The sequence below is a fragment of the Colletotrichum fructicola genome (assembly GCF_000319635.2).
Source record: "Colletotrichum fructicola Nara gc5 chromosome Unknown KSG_Nara_v1_contig05, whole genome shotgun sequence".
NCBI classification, from domain to species: domain Eukaryota; kingdom Fungi; phylum Ascomycota; class Sordariomycetes; order Glomerellales; family Glomerellaceae; genus Colletotrichum; species Colletotrichum fructicola.
The window spans coordinates 2,262,603-2,279,839 of record NW_027094055.1 but is presented as its reverse complement, the minus strand read 5'-3'; the positions used below and the strand labels follow the sequence as shown (position 1 = coordinate 2,279,839).

The window sequence follows — 17,237 nt, the reverse complement described above, 5'->3', positions numbered from 1 at the left end:
TATGGGTGACCTTGGATCGGCGACCAACCTAACCAACACTCGGATTGCGAAAGGGAAGGGGAAATGGGGGTAAAATCAAATTGAGATGGTCAACAAATGGAAGAAAAGAGAAGACCACACCACACAGACATTGTCACGTCAAGGCGGCGAGCGTTCCGCACCGTTCGCGTTCGCAGCAGAGGCGGCGGCGGCGGCGGCAGCAGCAGCAGCAACATGCCCACACACTCTTTGAAGCATCAGAGATGACAACGTGGAGGGGTAGGGCCGGCAGGGCGCCGACAGGGCACGCACGCCGAAAATGCTATGGCCGTCACCTACCTGATCTGACCTACGCCGTACCTTACTTAGCACATCCTGCTCCCGTCCTCCAGCAAGTCCCGAGTCCAATGAGCCGTACCATGCCTCGTGGGGTCGTCGCACCACTGCCTTTCAGGCTTCGAAGTCGTCTGGAAAGACAGGACGACCACGGCCGCCGGCTGCCCCTGCGCTGCGCGTGGCAACTGCCCAGGTGCACTTTAAATTCTCCATGCGTCTTGAGGGATTGGGGAAAATAGCCTTCTTGAATCTCGCAGCTCATCGAGAACATGTTGCATCCCGGGGAACCTTGTCCTCCTCCAGCCCGTCGCCTCAGAACACTACTATGTACCACAGTACCTCCCTCTTCTTTCTCGTCGGCCCTTTCGTCTCTAACCTCAACCGCCCACCACCACCACCACCGCCAATGATGCTCATCCACCCTCACCCTGCACCTGCAATCTCGTCCTTCCCTCCTCCATCTACGGCTGTGAGGTCATGCCCTTCCCTGTTGCCTCCCCGGGCCTGCACCGTGCCATGCCATGCCATGCCTCGCCGTACCACGCCAATGCCACATGCCACACATGCCATGCTGTCCATGAGAACCTTCCCGCCTATTGCCTGTCAAATCGGGTGCGAAGGGCGAGTAACGGCTTTGAGGGTACGTCACTTTCGATTGCCGATCACCGACGTCGAGTAAGAACGCTCTACTCAGTCTCCCACCAACGCGCTCGATGAACCGGTGCGATGTTCACGATCGAGGGCAAGTCCCATGGGGCTGGCGATCGAGAAGAACAGCAGTAGATGTGTTGCAGACGTGGTCAATTGAAAGATATATCAAGTGTGACAGTCCACCACCTAATAAACTGCAGACGTGGTCAATTGAAAGATATATCAAGTGTGACAGTCCACCACCTAATAAACGATGGTTCTCCAACGCCAATCCAACCCCTTTTTTGTTGGTCCATGCCGGATCACCGAGATCCCGTCTAAGAAACCGTCCCAGTGCCCCTAGTGCTATTCCCTAATCTCTACGATACGAACATCATTGCAGACCGACATGCATAAACCGACGACAACAGTGTTTGGAGACATGGCCGAGAGCCACGAAGAAGGGATGAGACGACTGGAGGAGTAAAAAAAACACACAAAGATGAACACGCCTGGGTATTGGTGTGATGTGAGGAGGAACCGCCTACGCTACCCGAGAGAGATACGCCTTCCAGGCCTTTCTGCGGTATCTCTCAGCCTCCGACTGAGGATCGCCTGCCTTCAAGATGCCGCGACCGACGATGACGATGTCCGTTCCACAGAGCTCGACCAGTTTCTGAGGCGTGTTGTACTGCTGGCCCTTGCCGTCCCCGGCGACACCTCCATTCTCTTCGTCACCTTCGGGCGGCAGCTGGCATCCAGGGGTCATGTGGATGAAGGCATCTTCGGGCTCGGTGTTCAGACTTTCCTGGGAGACAAATCCCATTACGAAGCTCTTGTGCTCCCTGGCGGCCTCCACACAAGCTTGTGTGTACTCCTTGTTCATGAAATTTCCAGCACTCGACATTTGCGCCAGGATCAGAAGACCACGGTCCATTGGGGCCTCCTCGATGCCGGCGTAGAGGATATCGTCACCGTGCGACTCATTGCGGGGAAACCTCGGGGAAGGGGCAGGTTCGAAATGTTGCGTCAAGGTGGTAATGGAGACGATGCTGCCCTTGCGGCCATTAACGTCGGCCGGGCGAGGGGCGCCAATGGTATGTTCCGCAGTGTGCAAGTCGTTCGCCTGGTCCTCGTCGTAGTCGTCAAAGCTTTCTGACCTGGGCGTACCGACTGTGACCGATGTCCTTACTTCGTAAGGGTAGCGTTCCCTCCACCTAGCTGCGGCCTCGGCAAGAGAAGTAACGGCAGCTTTGCCAGGGACCATGTTGACATTGATGATGTGCGCCCATTCAACTATCCGTGCAGAGCCCGCGACGTACTGCATCTGTACCGTATTTCCAATGTCACCAAACTTGCGATCCTCGAAGATGAGGAAGCCGTGTTTACGGGCCAATGCGCCAAGCTTGGCTCCAGTGCCCGTCTGCGGGTTGAAATCCCATCCTGCAACAATATCGTGATGCGTCTTCAGAACGACGATGGACGGACCGACCTTGTCGGCCAGGTAGAGAAGTTCTCGGGCGGTGGGGACGTCAGCGCTGAGGCACAGATTGGAGGCCTTCAGGTCCATCAATCGCAAGAGGTATGTCGTTAGCGGATGAGTGGCCGTCTCGGCGCGACTGGCGAAAGTCGCCTTGAGCGTGCTATGTGAAGTCATCCTAGCAGATGGCTTGTGTCTTTTAACACGACGATCGGGTCTGGCGCAGTGCAGGTCGAAATGAGGTGTTTTTGGTGAGATGCCGGGAAAGTTGTCCCCAAAGATAGAGTTTCCGACTGCGACAGGAAAGCGGAGCGGAAGTTCTTTGACAAGCCCAGTGGCAAGGCTGGTGAGGGGGAAGCCAGCAGCCAGCAAAAGAGAGGGGAAACTGAAGGTGACGACGAGATGGCTGATAGGTAGCGCCGAATCAGGGCTTTTGTAGAGACCGCGGCGGGATGCGGCGAGGGCGGGGATCGCGCGAACGAGACAATGGGAGAAGCGTTGGAGGAGTAAGGTATTGTGCGTCTGTATTCTTGACCGTACGTTGGGTTTTGTCGTAAATCGAGGGAGAGACAGACAAGACCCGACCAGTGGACGAGGGCAGAAAAGGGTAAGGGAGAAGGAGAGGATAGCAGGTAGCTAGGCGGGCTGGACTTTTTAGTGAAGACTAAAACAGACAATAAGTAGTTAGTGAGGTCGATGTGTGCAAATGTGACTGTGGGGGTGCGCTTAAGATTAGATAGACACTGAGGGCGGCGGGCTAAAAATTGGACGAGGGGCCAGAGGGGGAGGAGGGACGAGGAGAGATGGGCATGGAGGGGTTCGCGTTCGCTCTCTGCATCACAATTGCCTAGAGAGGGAACGGAAGTGGAGGGGGGGTTTTGGCGGGAACTTGACAGAGAGAGAGGCAATGGAGATTCATGGAAAGGGGTGCGTACTGCGGCAACTGTCAAAGATCTCGGCAGAGAGAAGAAAAAGAGAGCGGCGAAGGAGGCAGAGAGAGTGAGTGGGTGAGAGAGACGGAACAAGAGCAAGAGACAGTGCGTGTATGTTGAGTGGGTGTGTGGGTGTCACAGAGAGAAAACGGGAGGCCAACAACAACAACCAAAGTGCATGGGGCAAATGCCAGCAAATCAGTCAATGAGACGAAACGAGAGGAGACGACGAGGATCAATATAATTGGGACTCAAGAGGAGAGAGAGAAAAATAACTAAAAGCAGAGCCCCTGACCTTTGACCAGCCCCGTACCTAGGTAGGGAATGAATTGCCCCCAAGCAAGGTAGGGTATATCCGTACTGTAAGGTATTCAGAGTAGTACCTGCTTCAGGTATTCGTCTACATACCTTACCTGTAGCATTATGGAGTTCTCCGTAAAGCACTCACCCCACGCAAGTACGCATACCTTGCTTGTCATCCACCTTACCACGTACGGACATTCGTACGATGGGTATTGGTCTGAGAGAATACCCAAGGCGAGGGACTTGAACACCGATCGACTATCGTGGCTGTACCACCTGACCCGGCGGCATCCATCCATCCATCCATCCATCCTCACCTCGAAAAGCTCTTCGCTGCGCCGTACCACGAGTTGTCAGTTGCGCATGCATCAAAACCCTTCTCCGTCCAATTTTCCCGCCGTGAAGCAAGCAAGCGACTCCTCTTTTGTCGGCCCTTCCTTCCATGAACGCCAGTCAGTCTTGTCCCCCAAACCCTCTTCATTCTCAGACTCAATCCACACTTGCCGAAGTCCTTCATCTACCTCATCATCCCAAAGAGCCACGGCATGTTCCATATCAATGTTCTACCTGCTGATCGGATTCGGAGAGTCCAGGAACACCGCCGTTCTTGGAACGGCTAGATGATCCCGACCCCCCCTTCTGCACCCTGAATTGACTAAAAAGCCTGTGGTGTGGGCTAATTAAAATAGGAGGCATGCCGACCTTCCATGTGGCATCCCGGCAAGCAGACCAGTCCATGCCTTTTGCCAGTTCTCCCAAAAGACTTCATCCAGGCATACATAGTATGTACGGACGGCCTGCCTCACCGGCCGCCACCCCGGTCATCCAGTGCTAGTTTGAAGTGACTGAATGAATCGATCCCCAGCTCAACTTCAGCCCATATCACATCACCGTGGCGGCGGACCATCCAAGGGCCGGCGAGGGTGACGGCTCCGTCGCGTTCCATGGGAATCAAACTTGTAAAAGCTTGAGCCGCGGCATCCCTTGACGGTAGAATGCCTGAGTCGATCTCGAAAGCCAAAAGGGCGTAGGTCGACCAGATGAGATGGGCTCGAACCCACCCTTTCGCACGTTCTGGAACCAGACCGACGTCCGACAAAAGTATTTTTCTTTTCCCCGTCCAGACCCTGCAAATGCGACTGTGACGTGTAGCCCTGCGGTCAAGGGGCGGTAGGAACGCTGGCCGCACCACGGCAACACAGCAACGCAACGCCAGCACGGTAATGATTGAGGCACACACACACACACACTCACAACAGCCACAATACCCATTTTCAGGGTGGTCCGTCTGTCGCAACGCGCAACTCCAACAATCTCTAGTTGCCAGGCCGGAGCCCGCCCGACGCACCAATCACCGGTCCCTGCGTGTGTGTTGCTTTGTGTAACATTGAGTTGCGGTGCGAATCATGTCAATCAGCCGTGCTGTCGGCCGGTTGCCAAAAGAAAGGACGAAATATTTTGGATAGCCGGGGGTGGTGTCGGCGAAAGCATGCTGGGCATGGAACGGGCAATCTTGATTTCGATACGTCAGATCGGATGCCAATGCATCGACGATGAGAGACAGACGGACAACCAGGCCGGCCGAGATGGTTGACCGCGACTACACTACGGCAAACCCTGGCCTGGATGTCTGTCTGTCTGTCTGGTCTGGTCTCTGGTCTGTCTCGTGCATGTGTTGACCGCAGCCGTCAGATAATGAGAATCATGACCGGAAGCGGTGGATGGGATCCTGCGGTGAAGCCGTCGCCCCCAATGGACCACTTTAACGGTGCAGCTTGCGGGCCGGAGGCTCTCGACGTCACGACCCCCAAGCACATCTCAGCCTATCAAGTTGGGGCGGCTGGGCAATATCGTGCCATGTCCCCGGGTCTTAATTGTCGCTAGTAAGGGTCTCTCGTGTTTTGATGCGAGGAGACAGACGGGAAGTCCGATGAACCAAAGAACGGTGTAATCCTTTCCCCCGCAACCATGGCTACCTCAGTCGACTGCCATTAGCCTTGTGCCGTCCCACATCCCATATCGCACTTTCAACGTCTCGTGCCGGCGGCAACCAAGGGAAGGGAAGGGACAAGCAGCAGGAGAGGGAGGAATGGAAGTCTAATGTGTTAGTGGCGGCAGCTGCATGGAATGCAGGCCAAGCAAGCCCTAGAAGCCGACTGCCAGGCGGGACGAGAACCCAGAACGGAACAGGGAGTCCGGTGAGTTCTAGTGTTGTTCCGGGTCTGTCGAATAGAGAGGCCGGTGGGCGCTTTTCTTACTCAGGAAAACGCGATTGACGACGCCGGGCCCGCCACCCGACAATGCGACCCAGGTCGGTGTCCGGTCATGGGCTGGGCACTCGGCCGTGAGGTGGGTGAGGCTCGTCCCAAAAGGCCATGTGCTGCGGCTGTCTTCCAGATTGCAAGTCCGAGATCGCTTCGGTTCCGGTTGCTGATTTCCTGGGGAGGGGGGCCAGGCGAACACACGGTCCCTCCTCGTGTCCCGGCAGCTAGCCAGCCGTGAGTGATGCCGTGTCAATTACTTATTGTGTGCATTCCATTGGGGGCCGAAACTGACATCAATGATTGACGGCTGGCATGAGTTGATGGGAGAAAGCCAAAGCTGCACAGAGCCGGTCTCGTGCGCGACCACCAGACCTCAGCATCAACGCGTCTGCTCGTGCGCCGGTTTCATTGAATAACGATGCATGTCCATGTTGCTGCTGTTGTTGGCAGTGACCCAGTAGCCACCACAGGTGAAGCATTGGGAATTCAGAGTGCGGGGAAGGCGATGAAGACGAGCAGGCATGCTGCTGGCTGGGTGGTGAGGGCGGAGAGCGGAGGGCGGCGGGCTGGATCTCTGGATATTGGTTATCGTGATAGGAGCTGGTGTTGGAGATAAGGAAGGCGGCCACCTACATCTGTTGTGTTGGGCTAACGGGGAATAAGTTGCGAGAATGACGGCCTCGATGAGCACCAAAGTGGGCGTCTATCTGGAGAAGATGAGCGGTGGTCTAGATAGAATAATCCAAGACATGCAGGTGTCTCTTGGCGCTGCTTTGCGGCATCCCACTCCAAAACTCAGTACTGTTGGTGTCGCATCAATCTGTTTGAAGGAAGCTGTGGGAAGGCAATGTTTAGACTGGGAGAGCAAGCCCAAACCATGAAGACCAAAATTGGCCTTCTTCGGCTCACGACGACTCACGCGACAACCGACAGAGTCATGCCCGGGCAGAGAGAAAGCGGATCTAACTCATTATGGCTACCTAGATTGATAAGTAGCACGGTAGATAGGTGAGCAGCTCGCGATATGTCACTGACGAATGCAAGACGACTGTTGCTTGCCCGATAAGGCGCCTCTATCTCTGCTGGTTCGGACTCGACGCACGGCTCTCGCTGATTCGTGGGTCGCTTGCTGAGGTAAGCGTGCTAAGGCAGGACTAGCTGGTTTTCTTGAGTGTCTTATCCATTTCTTATCCGTGCTTACCTAGGTATCCAATGACCCGCCAGCTGGGCCGGCAAAGGGGCACAAAAGGGTAGGTCGAGCCTGCCAGGCAGGTGGTGTCGAGGCGGGAGCGCTGGAAGACGCGCGAGCTCTCGGGTGGGCTCTCTCTGCAGATCCGGATACATGTGAAAAAGGTGAGGTACCTCATCCTACCTTACGGACTTTGTACCTGGTAGCTCTTTGCAGCGGCAGTGGAGGGTGCGTTACAACTTACCAGCCAAGGCAAGACGGGACAAGGCACCCAAAGTAGGTACCTACCCATGGTCTCCATCGCACCTGGAGCGCAGAGGTGGAAGCAGATGAGACAGCTTGCCTGCCTTACCTGGCGCCTTACGTAGCCCGTGGAGGAGCCAAGCTCGATCGTAAATTATCGACCAGTCAAACCTGAAGTGAGGTGCAGAGTAAGAGAATTGTCAGGTCAGCTAGTAAGGCATGGTCAGCGCAGAGCTGGGCGAACCCTCCGTGCCGTCCGAAGAATTCCACATCAGCGGCTTCCACTTATCTTCTTTTTTTTTGGTGCCCTCCATCGCTGCGACTGACTGACTGTCCTTGACCTCCTGCAACCTGCACCTCACGCTCACGCTCCTTTCTCTCCATCTTGCATCCAACAGCTCCACACCCGTCGCCTCCCTGGTGCTTCGACCTTCGACTTCCTCCCCTCCCCTCCTCGAGTCGCCTCGATTCTACCAAACTCGACGCAGACAGGTCCTCCTTACCCTAATTAAGATCCTCAAGATCCTTGCCGAGCAAGTCAGACCCATCTGCGATCCATCTGCATATCTTCCTTACGAATCCTGTTGCCGGAACCACTTATCTTCCATCCGTGCAACCTCCACTGCAACACCGGCTGCTTCGGTCGCCTCATCCACGCCGCTTAAAACCTCTTCACACCCCGTTTGTGGACAGCTCAGCTTCTTCAACCTGCTGCATTACAGCTTCCAGTCCGCCACATCACCATGTCCGTCCGACAGACGAGGCGCCAGGCCGCCCAGGCCGCTGCCGCTGCCGCCGAATCCCCAAAAGTCGCAGTCGAAGAGCCAACCGAACAGGTCACGATGAACGGAAATGGCAATGGAGCTACCAGAACGGAACCCTCGGAGAGTGGTCCCAAGGAGAACATTTTCCTATTCTGGCCCAACATCATCGGTATGGCTGCTCAGCGAGCTCCCAAGCTTATCACCATGACGTTGCTAACTCGTGTTTCATCACAGGCTACTCGCGCATTGTCCTCGCCATTGCCTCTCTCTACTACATGCCCCTCCACCCACGAACATGCTCCCTGCTATACAGCGTGTCTTGCCTTCTGGATGCCCTCGACGGTTACGCCGCGCGCGCTTTCGAGCAGTCGACGCGCTTCGGTGCCGTCCTCGACATGGTTACTGATAGGTGCACCACTTCGTGCTTGCTGGTTTTCCTGTCTTGCGCTTTCCCTCGATGGACCATTGTTTTCCAAATGCTTCTCTCCCTCGATTTCTCTAGCCACTACATTCATATGTATGCCACCCTGACCATGGGAGGCTCCGATACCAGTCACAAGAATGTCGACAAGAGCCGCAGTTGGCTCCTGAACCTGTACTACACCAACAAGGTGAGTCTTTGTCGATTTCTGATTCTCCGACACCATCTGACTGACTTGTTTGCAGACCGTCTTGTTTGTTTTCTGTGCCGCCAATGAGCTCTTCTTCATTGCGCTCTACCTCCTCTCCTTCTCCTCCCCGCTCCTCTCGCCGTCTCTGCTCAACTCTGTCTCGAACTCCGACGCCGCTCAGATTCAGGCTGGTGCGCAGGTTAACACTTCTCTGCTCAGCCAGATCTTCCCGAATCCTTACAGCGCCGCCGCTCTCGAGATGGCCCGCGCAAACAAGATGGACTCTTTCTGGCCGTGGGTGCTTACTGGCGTCAGCTTTCCCATCATGGCCATGAAGCAGTTCATCAATGTTGTGCAAATCGTCAAGGCGAGCAAGTGGCTTGCCGAGGGCGATCTCGCAATGAGGCGGGCGCAGGGTCTTCCAAGGAAGGTGAAGAGCACCTAAGGGAGCACGCGGGTTGTGCGCAACGCCAACGACATCATGACGCCCTGACAGGCTGCGTCGAGATGACTTGCCCGACAGAATCAGCCCAATACACACATCCGCCTTCATGCGATGTGATTGGGCGAGCTGAACTAGGTTGGAGACATGAGACGGTCTGGCGAGAGAAGCCAGGTCACTATCAACGAGGAGTTTTCTGGAGATCCAAAGGAGCAGAGCCGCTGTAGGCATATTTGCGTCGTAGAAGGACATGTGGGCGCATGTAGGACCACATGAGAGCGATTGACTGATTCTCGTGTGTGATATTTAATGAAACCAAGCGCCATCTAGCATGGCTGGCCGGTCACGGCCGATGACAAGGGGGAGGGACCACAATCGACAAAAATGTCGAACTCAGGAGTCTGGAGTCTATCATTTTTCCCCTTTGAATTTTCATCCAATAGTAGATTAATTGAGGTTTTACTCGTTCATAGTGCTTCTCGGCACTGCTATGTTGTAAACTACGGTGGTTCTGCAAGTGAACACTCGACTGACGGCAACATTTGGGGATGCCAGGATTATCTACGAATGGATCTTCGCCTAATATTGTGGTCACGCCTCATCTCGGTTGAGCATCCGTGATCTAAGGCAGCGTCTTGGGTATAACACCCAATCACCGAGTCGCTTACATTCTAATAATAACACCACATGCCCGCCAGGTTCACTGCGACGGTCAGGTACGTGCAATTCCTGAACTCCCAGACCCGGCTCCGACAATAATCGGCTCCTTTTGATGCTGGTCCTCGCTGACATGCCCCGCTCCGGACGCCGTTCCGGTCGTTGGTGCCATATACCCCGCCCCGGAGGGACCGTCGTCCGTCTTCGCCAGGCCGTACCACGCCACCACAAGGACGCCGATGATGCCAGTGATGCAGCTGAAAACAAGGGCAACAATGCCACGAGCGGTGAATCTAGTCATGACAAGTCAGCATATATGAAGCAGTGGAGATGGGATCCGGGAGTACGCACCCATCTGGGAGACGCGCTGGCGGGGTGTTCTGGCCGGACAGGTCGAGATAGTCCAGGGTGTTCGCCGCCGCGTTGCCGGTGATGGGCACGTTGCCCGCAGCACATACATCCTTGTGGTTCTGGGGGATTGTGAGGCTCTTTTGCAGGTCAAGCGGTGCCTCGACGAACGTTGCCATCAGGCCAGAGGTGACATGCCATTCAATATGGCAATGGAAGAGCCAGACGCCGGGGTTGTTGGCCTTGAAGCGGAGCACGATGTTGCCATTGGGCCAGACGACGAGGGTATCTCTCCGCATGGGGGTCTTTGGGAAGTCCGCCTCTGAGACGTTCGCATTTTCAAACGTTCCGCCTTCCTCGGGAGCGCGGTAGAGTGCCTGGAAGTTGTGGCCGTGGAGATGGAAGGGGTGGCGGCCAGGGTCAAGGTTATTGACGATGATTTGCACGACCTCGTCGCGCTCGAGGACGAAGCTGTGTGTATATGTTCCGTACACCTGCGGGTTTGTTGCGTTGCCTCCCGCCGAGAGAGCCGTGTAAAGCGTGGGTACTTTGGGGGCCTTGTAAGTGATATCATTAAAGAAGGCGTAGTTTGCGCCGTCGCCTAGGTTGTCCATGATTACGTCCAACTCGACGGTCTGCGAAGGCGAGGTGAGCAAGGGTTGCTTGTCGTAGGGAACAAGGGTCATGTCGTCGAAGGGCGCAAAGCTGTCGAGTGTCGCAGCCTGGTTCATCGGCTTGGATGAATCGTAGACGAGCCATCCCGTGACGTTGTAGTTGAGGTCTGGCGGGAGGGTGTCGAACAGGGACTACATTGGTTAGTCGAGAACCCAGACACGGGGGCGTCTTGGAGAATCATACCGTGTCCATGCTACCAACGATGGCAAAGTTGGAGCTGGTATCGTTCAGAGTCTTGACGAGAAAGCTGCAGCGCTGTGCGGCGGCGAGGTAAATCATGCTTGCGTCCGCCGGCTCCGTGTACACGCCGTCGACCTCGACAATGGAGATGTTGTGACCCTCGATCCAGACATACTGGCCTGCGAACGCTGCCATATTGACCATTCGGAAGAGATACGTCTTCCCAGGTTGGACGGCGACCGTGAGGTTCTGGGTATCGTTCATGAGGGCTGCTTGAGGAACGGGTTCGGCGCCTGTCGGGTTTCCCTTACTCATGAAGGGAGGGATGAGATCGGCCATTTGGTCATGGTACCAGTCGGAGAGCGTCACGACGACCTCCTCATCGTACTGACCCTTGAATGGGGAGTCGGGATCGTGGATGACGACCGGGCCCCTCAGGCCGTCGGGGTACTGAGACTGGGTGTGTGAGTGATACCAGTAGGTGCCGGGCTGCTGAATCTGTAGAGAGTCAACCGGGCGTTCAAACTTGATCTTCGCGATCGAGGAGGCCGCCTACAGTGAAGTTGTATGTGAACGACGAGCCTGGTGGTATGGCACATTGGCTGACTTGTGAAGGTCCGTCCATATGCGTCGTTCCGTTCATGAACAAGCCGTGGAAGTGGAGGGAAGTCGATTGATTACCCAGGTTGTTCTGGACGTTAATGAGAATGGTATCCCCCACGTTCGCATCGATCCGCGGAATCGGCCATTGCCCATTGATTCCAATGACTGGACGGGCAAAAGCGCCGTCTGGGTTCGCAGTCACCCAGCCAATGTTGAAGTCGTGAGAGACGGTTGCCCCAGAGGCTGGCTGCAGCAGTAATGCAGCCAGCAGGCCGAATCTGCATGCTCTTGCCGTGAAGTCCATAATTAACGGTCAAAACCAATGGCAAAAGTCAAATTCCAAGAGTCGCCTGTGGTCCAGGAAGAGGCCTTTGCTTCGTCTGTCCTTTTATCCTGAGTGAAAGACAGGAGGAGCGACAGCACGTATGTATGACCGACTACCAGAGAAGAGGGAGAGGATGGCGAAGGAAATGAACCTCAGCAGGTTTTGTCTGGACTGGACCAAACGGCAACTCGTGGCGACCATTGCTGGCCAGGGTGACCTCCGTCCTGGCCGCCGAAGCATCTTATCAATCTGATCTCCCAATGTGCCCCCGACACAAGCTGTTCCATGTCCTAGACCGGCAGAGAACGAGGGGCTTGTCGTTAGTGCAAGACAAATCTTATCAGATGCTACGAGACATTTTTCCTCTTGCTGCCACCCACACACCTCACTAGTCCGGAAACCACCTTAGCATCTGGCCACCTGCCTTGTTGCCCTTGATGTCGATTCCTCGCTAATGACCGGAATACCAAAACGACGCAAGCGAAGCGCCCGTAGTCGAGCGATTGGCCCGCCGGAAAGTCGGCATGGTCCCAGTCGTCGAAAATCGCAGGGTTAGCAAGGTTGTTGCTGCAATGAAGATCAGCTAGCTGGGGCCCCTACAGCCGAGAAAAAGCTTGTCCCTCCACGCTAAACCAGCCCAGGGCTGCCGCCAAAGGGTCCCTGAGGGTGGGCGGCGATGGGGTCCGTTTCCATTTTACCGGTGCTGCTGCTCTCTTACCTCTGACTAGCTTCTCCCAGGCGGGCGAGCTGGTCGACGCCAACTCTGGATGAACGGCACACGGGCTGCAGCTGGCGCATGCTTCTCAATCCCTCGAGGAAGCCCAGGTACGCAGCAGGTGGTCAATCTCGTGCGCTCCTGTCGTCTTCAAAGAGGGTGTCGTTGGCTTGGTCTCAGAGCTTGCGAAGAAAGGAGCGCCCGCCGGTGGGAGAGGCGTAAAGCGCATCCAACTGTCAACCTCTCAGGTGACGGATCGGCACCGATGGGGATGATCAAGATGGGACTCCGCCATCGTCGTCTCGGGCTAGCTAATTTGTTTGCGAGTAATGAAGGGGGCTGACAAGATGTGGCTTAATGTTTGTAGGTGGCTACCGCTGGCTAGTTCCGAGATGAAGCTGACTTGTTGCGTTTTTCATCTCTTAGCCTGCCACATCAACTTCCAAGTGCGCCGCCATTTCCTTGCCCTGCGGACAGTGGCTGAAAGACCAAGTGCCGTTTGCCGATGTGTGGCTTCCATCGCTTTTCGAAGATCAGGAATGTCCTGGCATCTGTCAAGCAATGTTCACAGGCGGACAAGACCTGACCCAGCCGATGACAGTCTCATCAGTACGCTTGATGTTCCAAGCAAGCTTGCTGTGTCCGTGCAGTGCTTTTCAGCAGCACGACTCTGCGCTCTCAAACTTTCAAAAAGCCTTCCATATAATATTACAGCGACATAAATGCCTCGAGGACCCTTGGCTGTCGGAGACCCCAACCCACGCTAGGCAAGGCGAGACGGGTCCAAGGTAGGGATGTAGCACTTGCCGTCCGCCAGTTCGACCTCCAACGTGAGCAACAGGAGCCGATGGTACTAAACCGAGACCAAAAAGCTTGTCATGCGAAAAAGGGCCCGGTGGAATGTAACCCATTCAACCTTGGAATCAGAGGGCAGGCCAATTGGCTCTGCTTCCCCCAAAGATTCTGTGACGCTTGCACCAGCATCTTGTCCCATCCCACCTCGCCTCATCTTGCCTGCTCGGCTCATGTGCACCGCAGGGTACTTTGCAGTCCGGCCACAAGCTGGTCAAAGCCTGTGCCCGTCAAACATTTCACGCCGGGATATGGTCTGATGATTGTCGAGATATGCCTGGCGTCTTTCATTTGCCCTGGAGACAAGCTAGCGTTCCGCCTTCGGCCCTCGCCTCTGCTCCTTTGCCTCCGTGGTGGCCCGTCCCAAGGCCTTGGCCCCCCCACACACAGCCAGCTTGATCTAACCATTATCAGATTGATCTTTATCAGATCAATCAGGTCTTTGCCGTCAAAGACTGGTTATTACCCTACCCAAACTCCTTTCCGTTCTCCTGGCCGCGCTTGAATGTTGATTCCTCGTTTCTATCCATCCATGCCAAGATGACCGTCGACGTCTTCTCCGTCCCAGTCTTCCTCGTCGTGTTCCGAGAGAGTCTCGAGACCGTCATCATTGTTTCCGTCTTACTTGCGTTCCTGAAGCAAACACTCGACGGCCCTCATAGAGATGTCGCCGTTTACAAGTCTCTGCGCCGGCAGGTAAGGAAACGCCGACACCACCACCCTGCTCGAACTTCTTCTCATTGTGCTGCTGTAGGTATGGCTTGGCACTGGTATAGGTTTCCTGATATGCCTGGTCGCCGCGGGCGCCCTCATCGGCGTCTTCTACAAGCTCGGCCGTAACAGCTGGGAAGCCCATGAGAACTACTACGAAGGAGCCTTCTCCATCTTCGCCGCCGTCATCATCACAATCATGGGAGCCGCCCTGCTCCGCATCGGAAAGATGCAGGAGAAGTGGCGCGTCAAGCTCGCCAAGGCCATGGAAGCCCCCGTCAAGACCGGCGCAAAGAAGGGGTGGTTCAAGCACTTCATCGAAAAGTACGCCATGTTTGTCCTCCCGTTCATTACCGTGCTCCGAGAGGGCATCGAGGCCATCGTGTTCGTCGCCGGTGTCTCCTTCTCGGCCCCCGCGACCGCCGTGCCGCTTCCTGTGGTCATCGGGTTGATCGTCGGCGCCTTGGTCGGTTATCTTCTGTACAAGTAAGTCCTGTCCAGTACCGACGAACCCTTCTGTGAGGTCGCTGACACCGCGAATAGGGGTGGATCGACCGCGAAGCTGCAGGTTTTCCTCGTCATATCTACTTGCCTTCTCTACCTCGTCGCCGCAGGCCTCTTCACCAGGGCAGTTTCGAACTTTGAACAGCAAGCGTGGAACAACGTGGTCGGCGGCGATGCTGCGGAGCTTGGGAACGGACCGGGCTCTTACGACATCGATAAGAGCGTGTGGCACGTCAACGTGAGTTCTCGACCCCAGTGAATGTGGCTTCGTGGCATACTAACAGTCGGAAAAAGTGCTGCAGCCCTGAACTCAACGGAGGCGGTGGCTGGGGAATCTTCAACGCCATTCTGGGATGGACTAACTCCGCAACCTATGGCTCGGTCATTGCCTACAACGTGTACTGGATCTTCGTCATGGCTGGCTTCTTCGTCATGAGGTTCCACGAGCTCAAGGGACACTGGCCATTCATGAAGCCAAAGACAGCGCAGAACGGTGTTGTCGGCAGCGGTAGTGATGCCCAGTCTGACGACAGAGTCTCTGACAAGGCTTCGGACAAGGAAAAGGTGCCTCCTACCACGAAGACAGTCACAGCTTCCTCGTGATGACGACCAACCAGTAATGTCACGATGGCCACCTGAGTTGCGCTATCGTCTGTTGAGGCCCGGGCAAGTTAACCTGTAGATATTTTGTTTGCCTTGGGATAGTCTAGGCACATGCCACGTACTGCTAGATGCGTAATACGGCACCGTTAATTGACTGATGGACGAATTCGCTAGTATTCAGGTGTCCAATCCCACTTATCGGCGGTGAATAGCTTGCGTGCTATCTTATCAGCGTACATGTTGCCCTCATACCGCAGTCGTTGGTCACTTGCCAACCCCCGAGTGAATTCAAACCTTTCTTCTTCCCTATCTCGCCCCGAGCTCTCATCATCGGGAATCCATGAGGCAGACATACGGCTGTCCTTCCACTCGACCTGTGAGATGGAGAGGACCGTTGAAGACAGCATCGACCTGATGTATTCCAGAATAGGCTCCAGGCGAGTTCGAATACCACAGTTGGTATGGTGCTTGTCAATCTGGTAGCTCGGGACCTGCTTCAGAGTTGCCAGTATCTCCTCAATATCGATTACCGACGCATCTGGGATGTTGTCGAGAGAGCTGGGCCCAAAGTCGACGATGCCCATCAACTCTTTGCCGGTGAAGAATTTGAGTATTTGGCCGAGCTGGAAGGAGTCGCATGCTGAACTCGAGTCATAGCCGAGTTTGCATTGTCTCTCTCGGGAAGAGTAGAGTCCGAGGAAGTGACGCTGTATCGACGCGATGGTGTTTAGGACACATTCTCGGCGGTATTGCAGTTCTCCTGGACAAGTTTAGTTCATCGGCACATCGCTGATGTGGACAGCGGTATGAACTTACGCTCCAGGTCGTCGGGCAGATTCCACCACAGCTCTGTGCGGCTAGGCTCCTCAACAGCCAGATTGCTCCAACGGACGGAGCCGCGCAGGATGAGTTCTCTCGTGTAGTTGTGAAGCCTTGGAGGCTGCTCCAAGAGCCAGGCAACCAAGATCTTTTGCCGGAGTACGTTTTCAACATCAAGAGTCTTCTTGACAGTACCGGCCCGAGCAGGTTTGGCACTTGTCAGAGGCCATTTGAACTTCAAGTCGATACTAAGGTATCTCGAGACTACGGTTCGACAATCAAACCGATCCGCCAGAATGGCTAGAGTAGTCACATGAAGCATATTGAAGGAGGTGGATTGTATTTGGTTCCCATGCATGATTCTCATCAAGTCCTCAAAGACCTTTTCACGGCCAATAGAGCGGGTAGCCTCATCATCGTCCACAATGGAGATCCAGGGCAAGTCGCTGGAGTCCACCTCAGCTAGTTTGAGTTTCTCGGACACCAGGCGAGCCAGAGTCTCGTCGACTTTACTGGCCTCGGCAAACTGCTTGTTTCCGAGAAGGTTGGCAAAGTAGCGCGAATGCTTCTTCAAGACGGCGAGCTTGACGCGATAAGCGACTTTGATGCTCGGACTCAGGTTGGGCTGAGGAATACGTGGGGCGCCAAACTTCTTCGTGGCAGCTTGCCAAGTCTTCCGAGCGGCGGCGAGGGTCTCTTTGGATGTCTCGAATGTAACGTCCAGCACGATGTCTCCATCGTCGGCTATGAGGACGACGGGGGCATCACCCGATGACGGATCCGATGTGTCATCCTGAACTGGCGCCGAGTCTTCCATCGTAAGACGGCGCAGCAAGGACGGGGGTAACTTTCTGCCGAGACTCAGGATTCGACATGTAGAGGCGAGAGGCAGATGGCCATTTTAGGGTTTCCAGACACAAGCTTGCAACTGGATCGTTGATCAGAGGAGGGAAGAAGAGTGAGGGCCTGTTGCTGGCGTGGGAGAGGGGACATGATTTGCCTAGGCCGATCATCGTCGCCTCTGGTGCCTTGATCTCCAAGGCAGCACGGTAATGTCACTATAGTGGGTCAC

The 17,237-nt window shown here is 55.3% G+C and overlaps 5 protein-coding genes across 5 annotated transcripts; 2 read left to right on the top strand and 3 right to left on the bottom strand.

Annotated features, from left to right (window-relative positions):
* Positions 1-1,115: 1,115 nt before the first annotated feature.
* On the bottom strand, positions 1,116-3,779 carry ura3 (Orotidine 5'-phosphate decarboxylase; the record flags this gene model as incomplete). The annotated part of the gene is made up of 6 exons (XM_032035596.2): positions 1,116-1,152; positions 1,210-1,245; positions 1,494-2,947; positions 3,001-3,089; positions 3,361-3,368; positions 3,766-3,779. The coding sequence occupies 6 exons, from the start codon at positions 3,777-3,779 to the stop codon at positions 1,116-1,118; spliced, it is 1,638 nt and encodes a 545-aa protein (XP_031885416.2).
* Positions 3,780-8,099: 4,320 nt separating this feature from the next.
* On the top strand, positions 8,100-9,176 carry pis1 (CDP-diacylglycerol--inositol 3-phosphatidyltransferase; the record flags this gene model as incomplete). Its single annotated transcript, XM_032035598.1, has 3 exons — positions 8,100-8,289; positions 8,355-8,731; positions 8,787-9,176. The coding sequence occupies 3 exons, from the start codon at positions 8,100-8,102 to the stop codon at positions 9,174-9,176; spliced, it is 957 nt and encodes a 318-aa protein (XP_031885551.1).
* Positions 9,177-9,885: 709 nt separating this feature from the next.
* On the bottom strand, positions 9,886-11,940 carry FET3 (Iron transport multicopper oxidase FET3; the record flags this gene model as incomplete). The annotated part of the gene is made up of 4 exons (XM_032035599.1): positions 9,886-10,123; positions 10,182-10,984; positions 11,037-11,531; positions 11,590-11,940. The coding sequence occupies 4 exons, from the start codon at positions 11,938-11,940 to the stop codon at positions 9,886-9,888; spliced, it is 1,887 nt and encodes a 628-aa protein (XP_031885552.1).
* Positions 11,941-14,068: 2,128 nt separating this feature from the next.
* On the top strand, positions 14,069-15,346 carry ftrA-0 (High affinity iron permease ftrA; the record flags this gene model as incomplete). Its single annotated transcript, XM_032035600.1, has 4 exons — positions 14,069-14,224; positions 14,283-14,725; positions 14,783-14,981; positions 15,038-15,346. 4 exons carry the CDS (start codon positions 14,069-14,071, stop codon positions 15,344-15,346), a joined length of 1,107 nt encoding a protein of 368 aa, XP_031885553.1.
* A 170-nt stretch (positions 15,347-15,516) lies between these two features.
* CGGC5_v009309 (uncharacterized protein) lies at positions 15,517-16,982 on the bottom strand (the record flags this gene model as incomplete). The annotated part of the gene is made up of 2 exons (XM_032035601.1): positions 15,517-16,106; positions 16,163-16,982. 2 exons carry the CDS (start codon positions 16,980-16,982, stop codon positions 15,517-15,519), a joined length of 1,410 nt encoding a protein of 469 aa, XP_031885554.1.
* Positions 16,983-17,237: the final 255 nt, after the last annotated feature.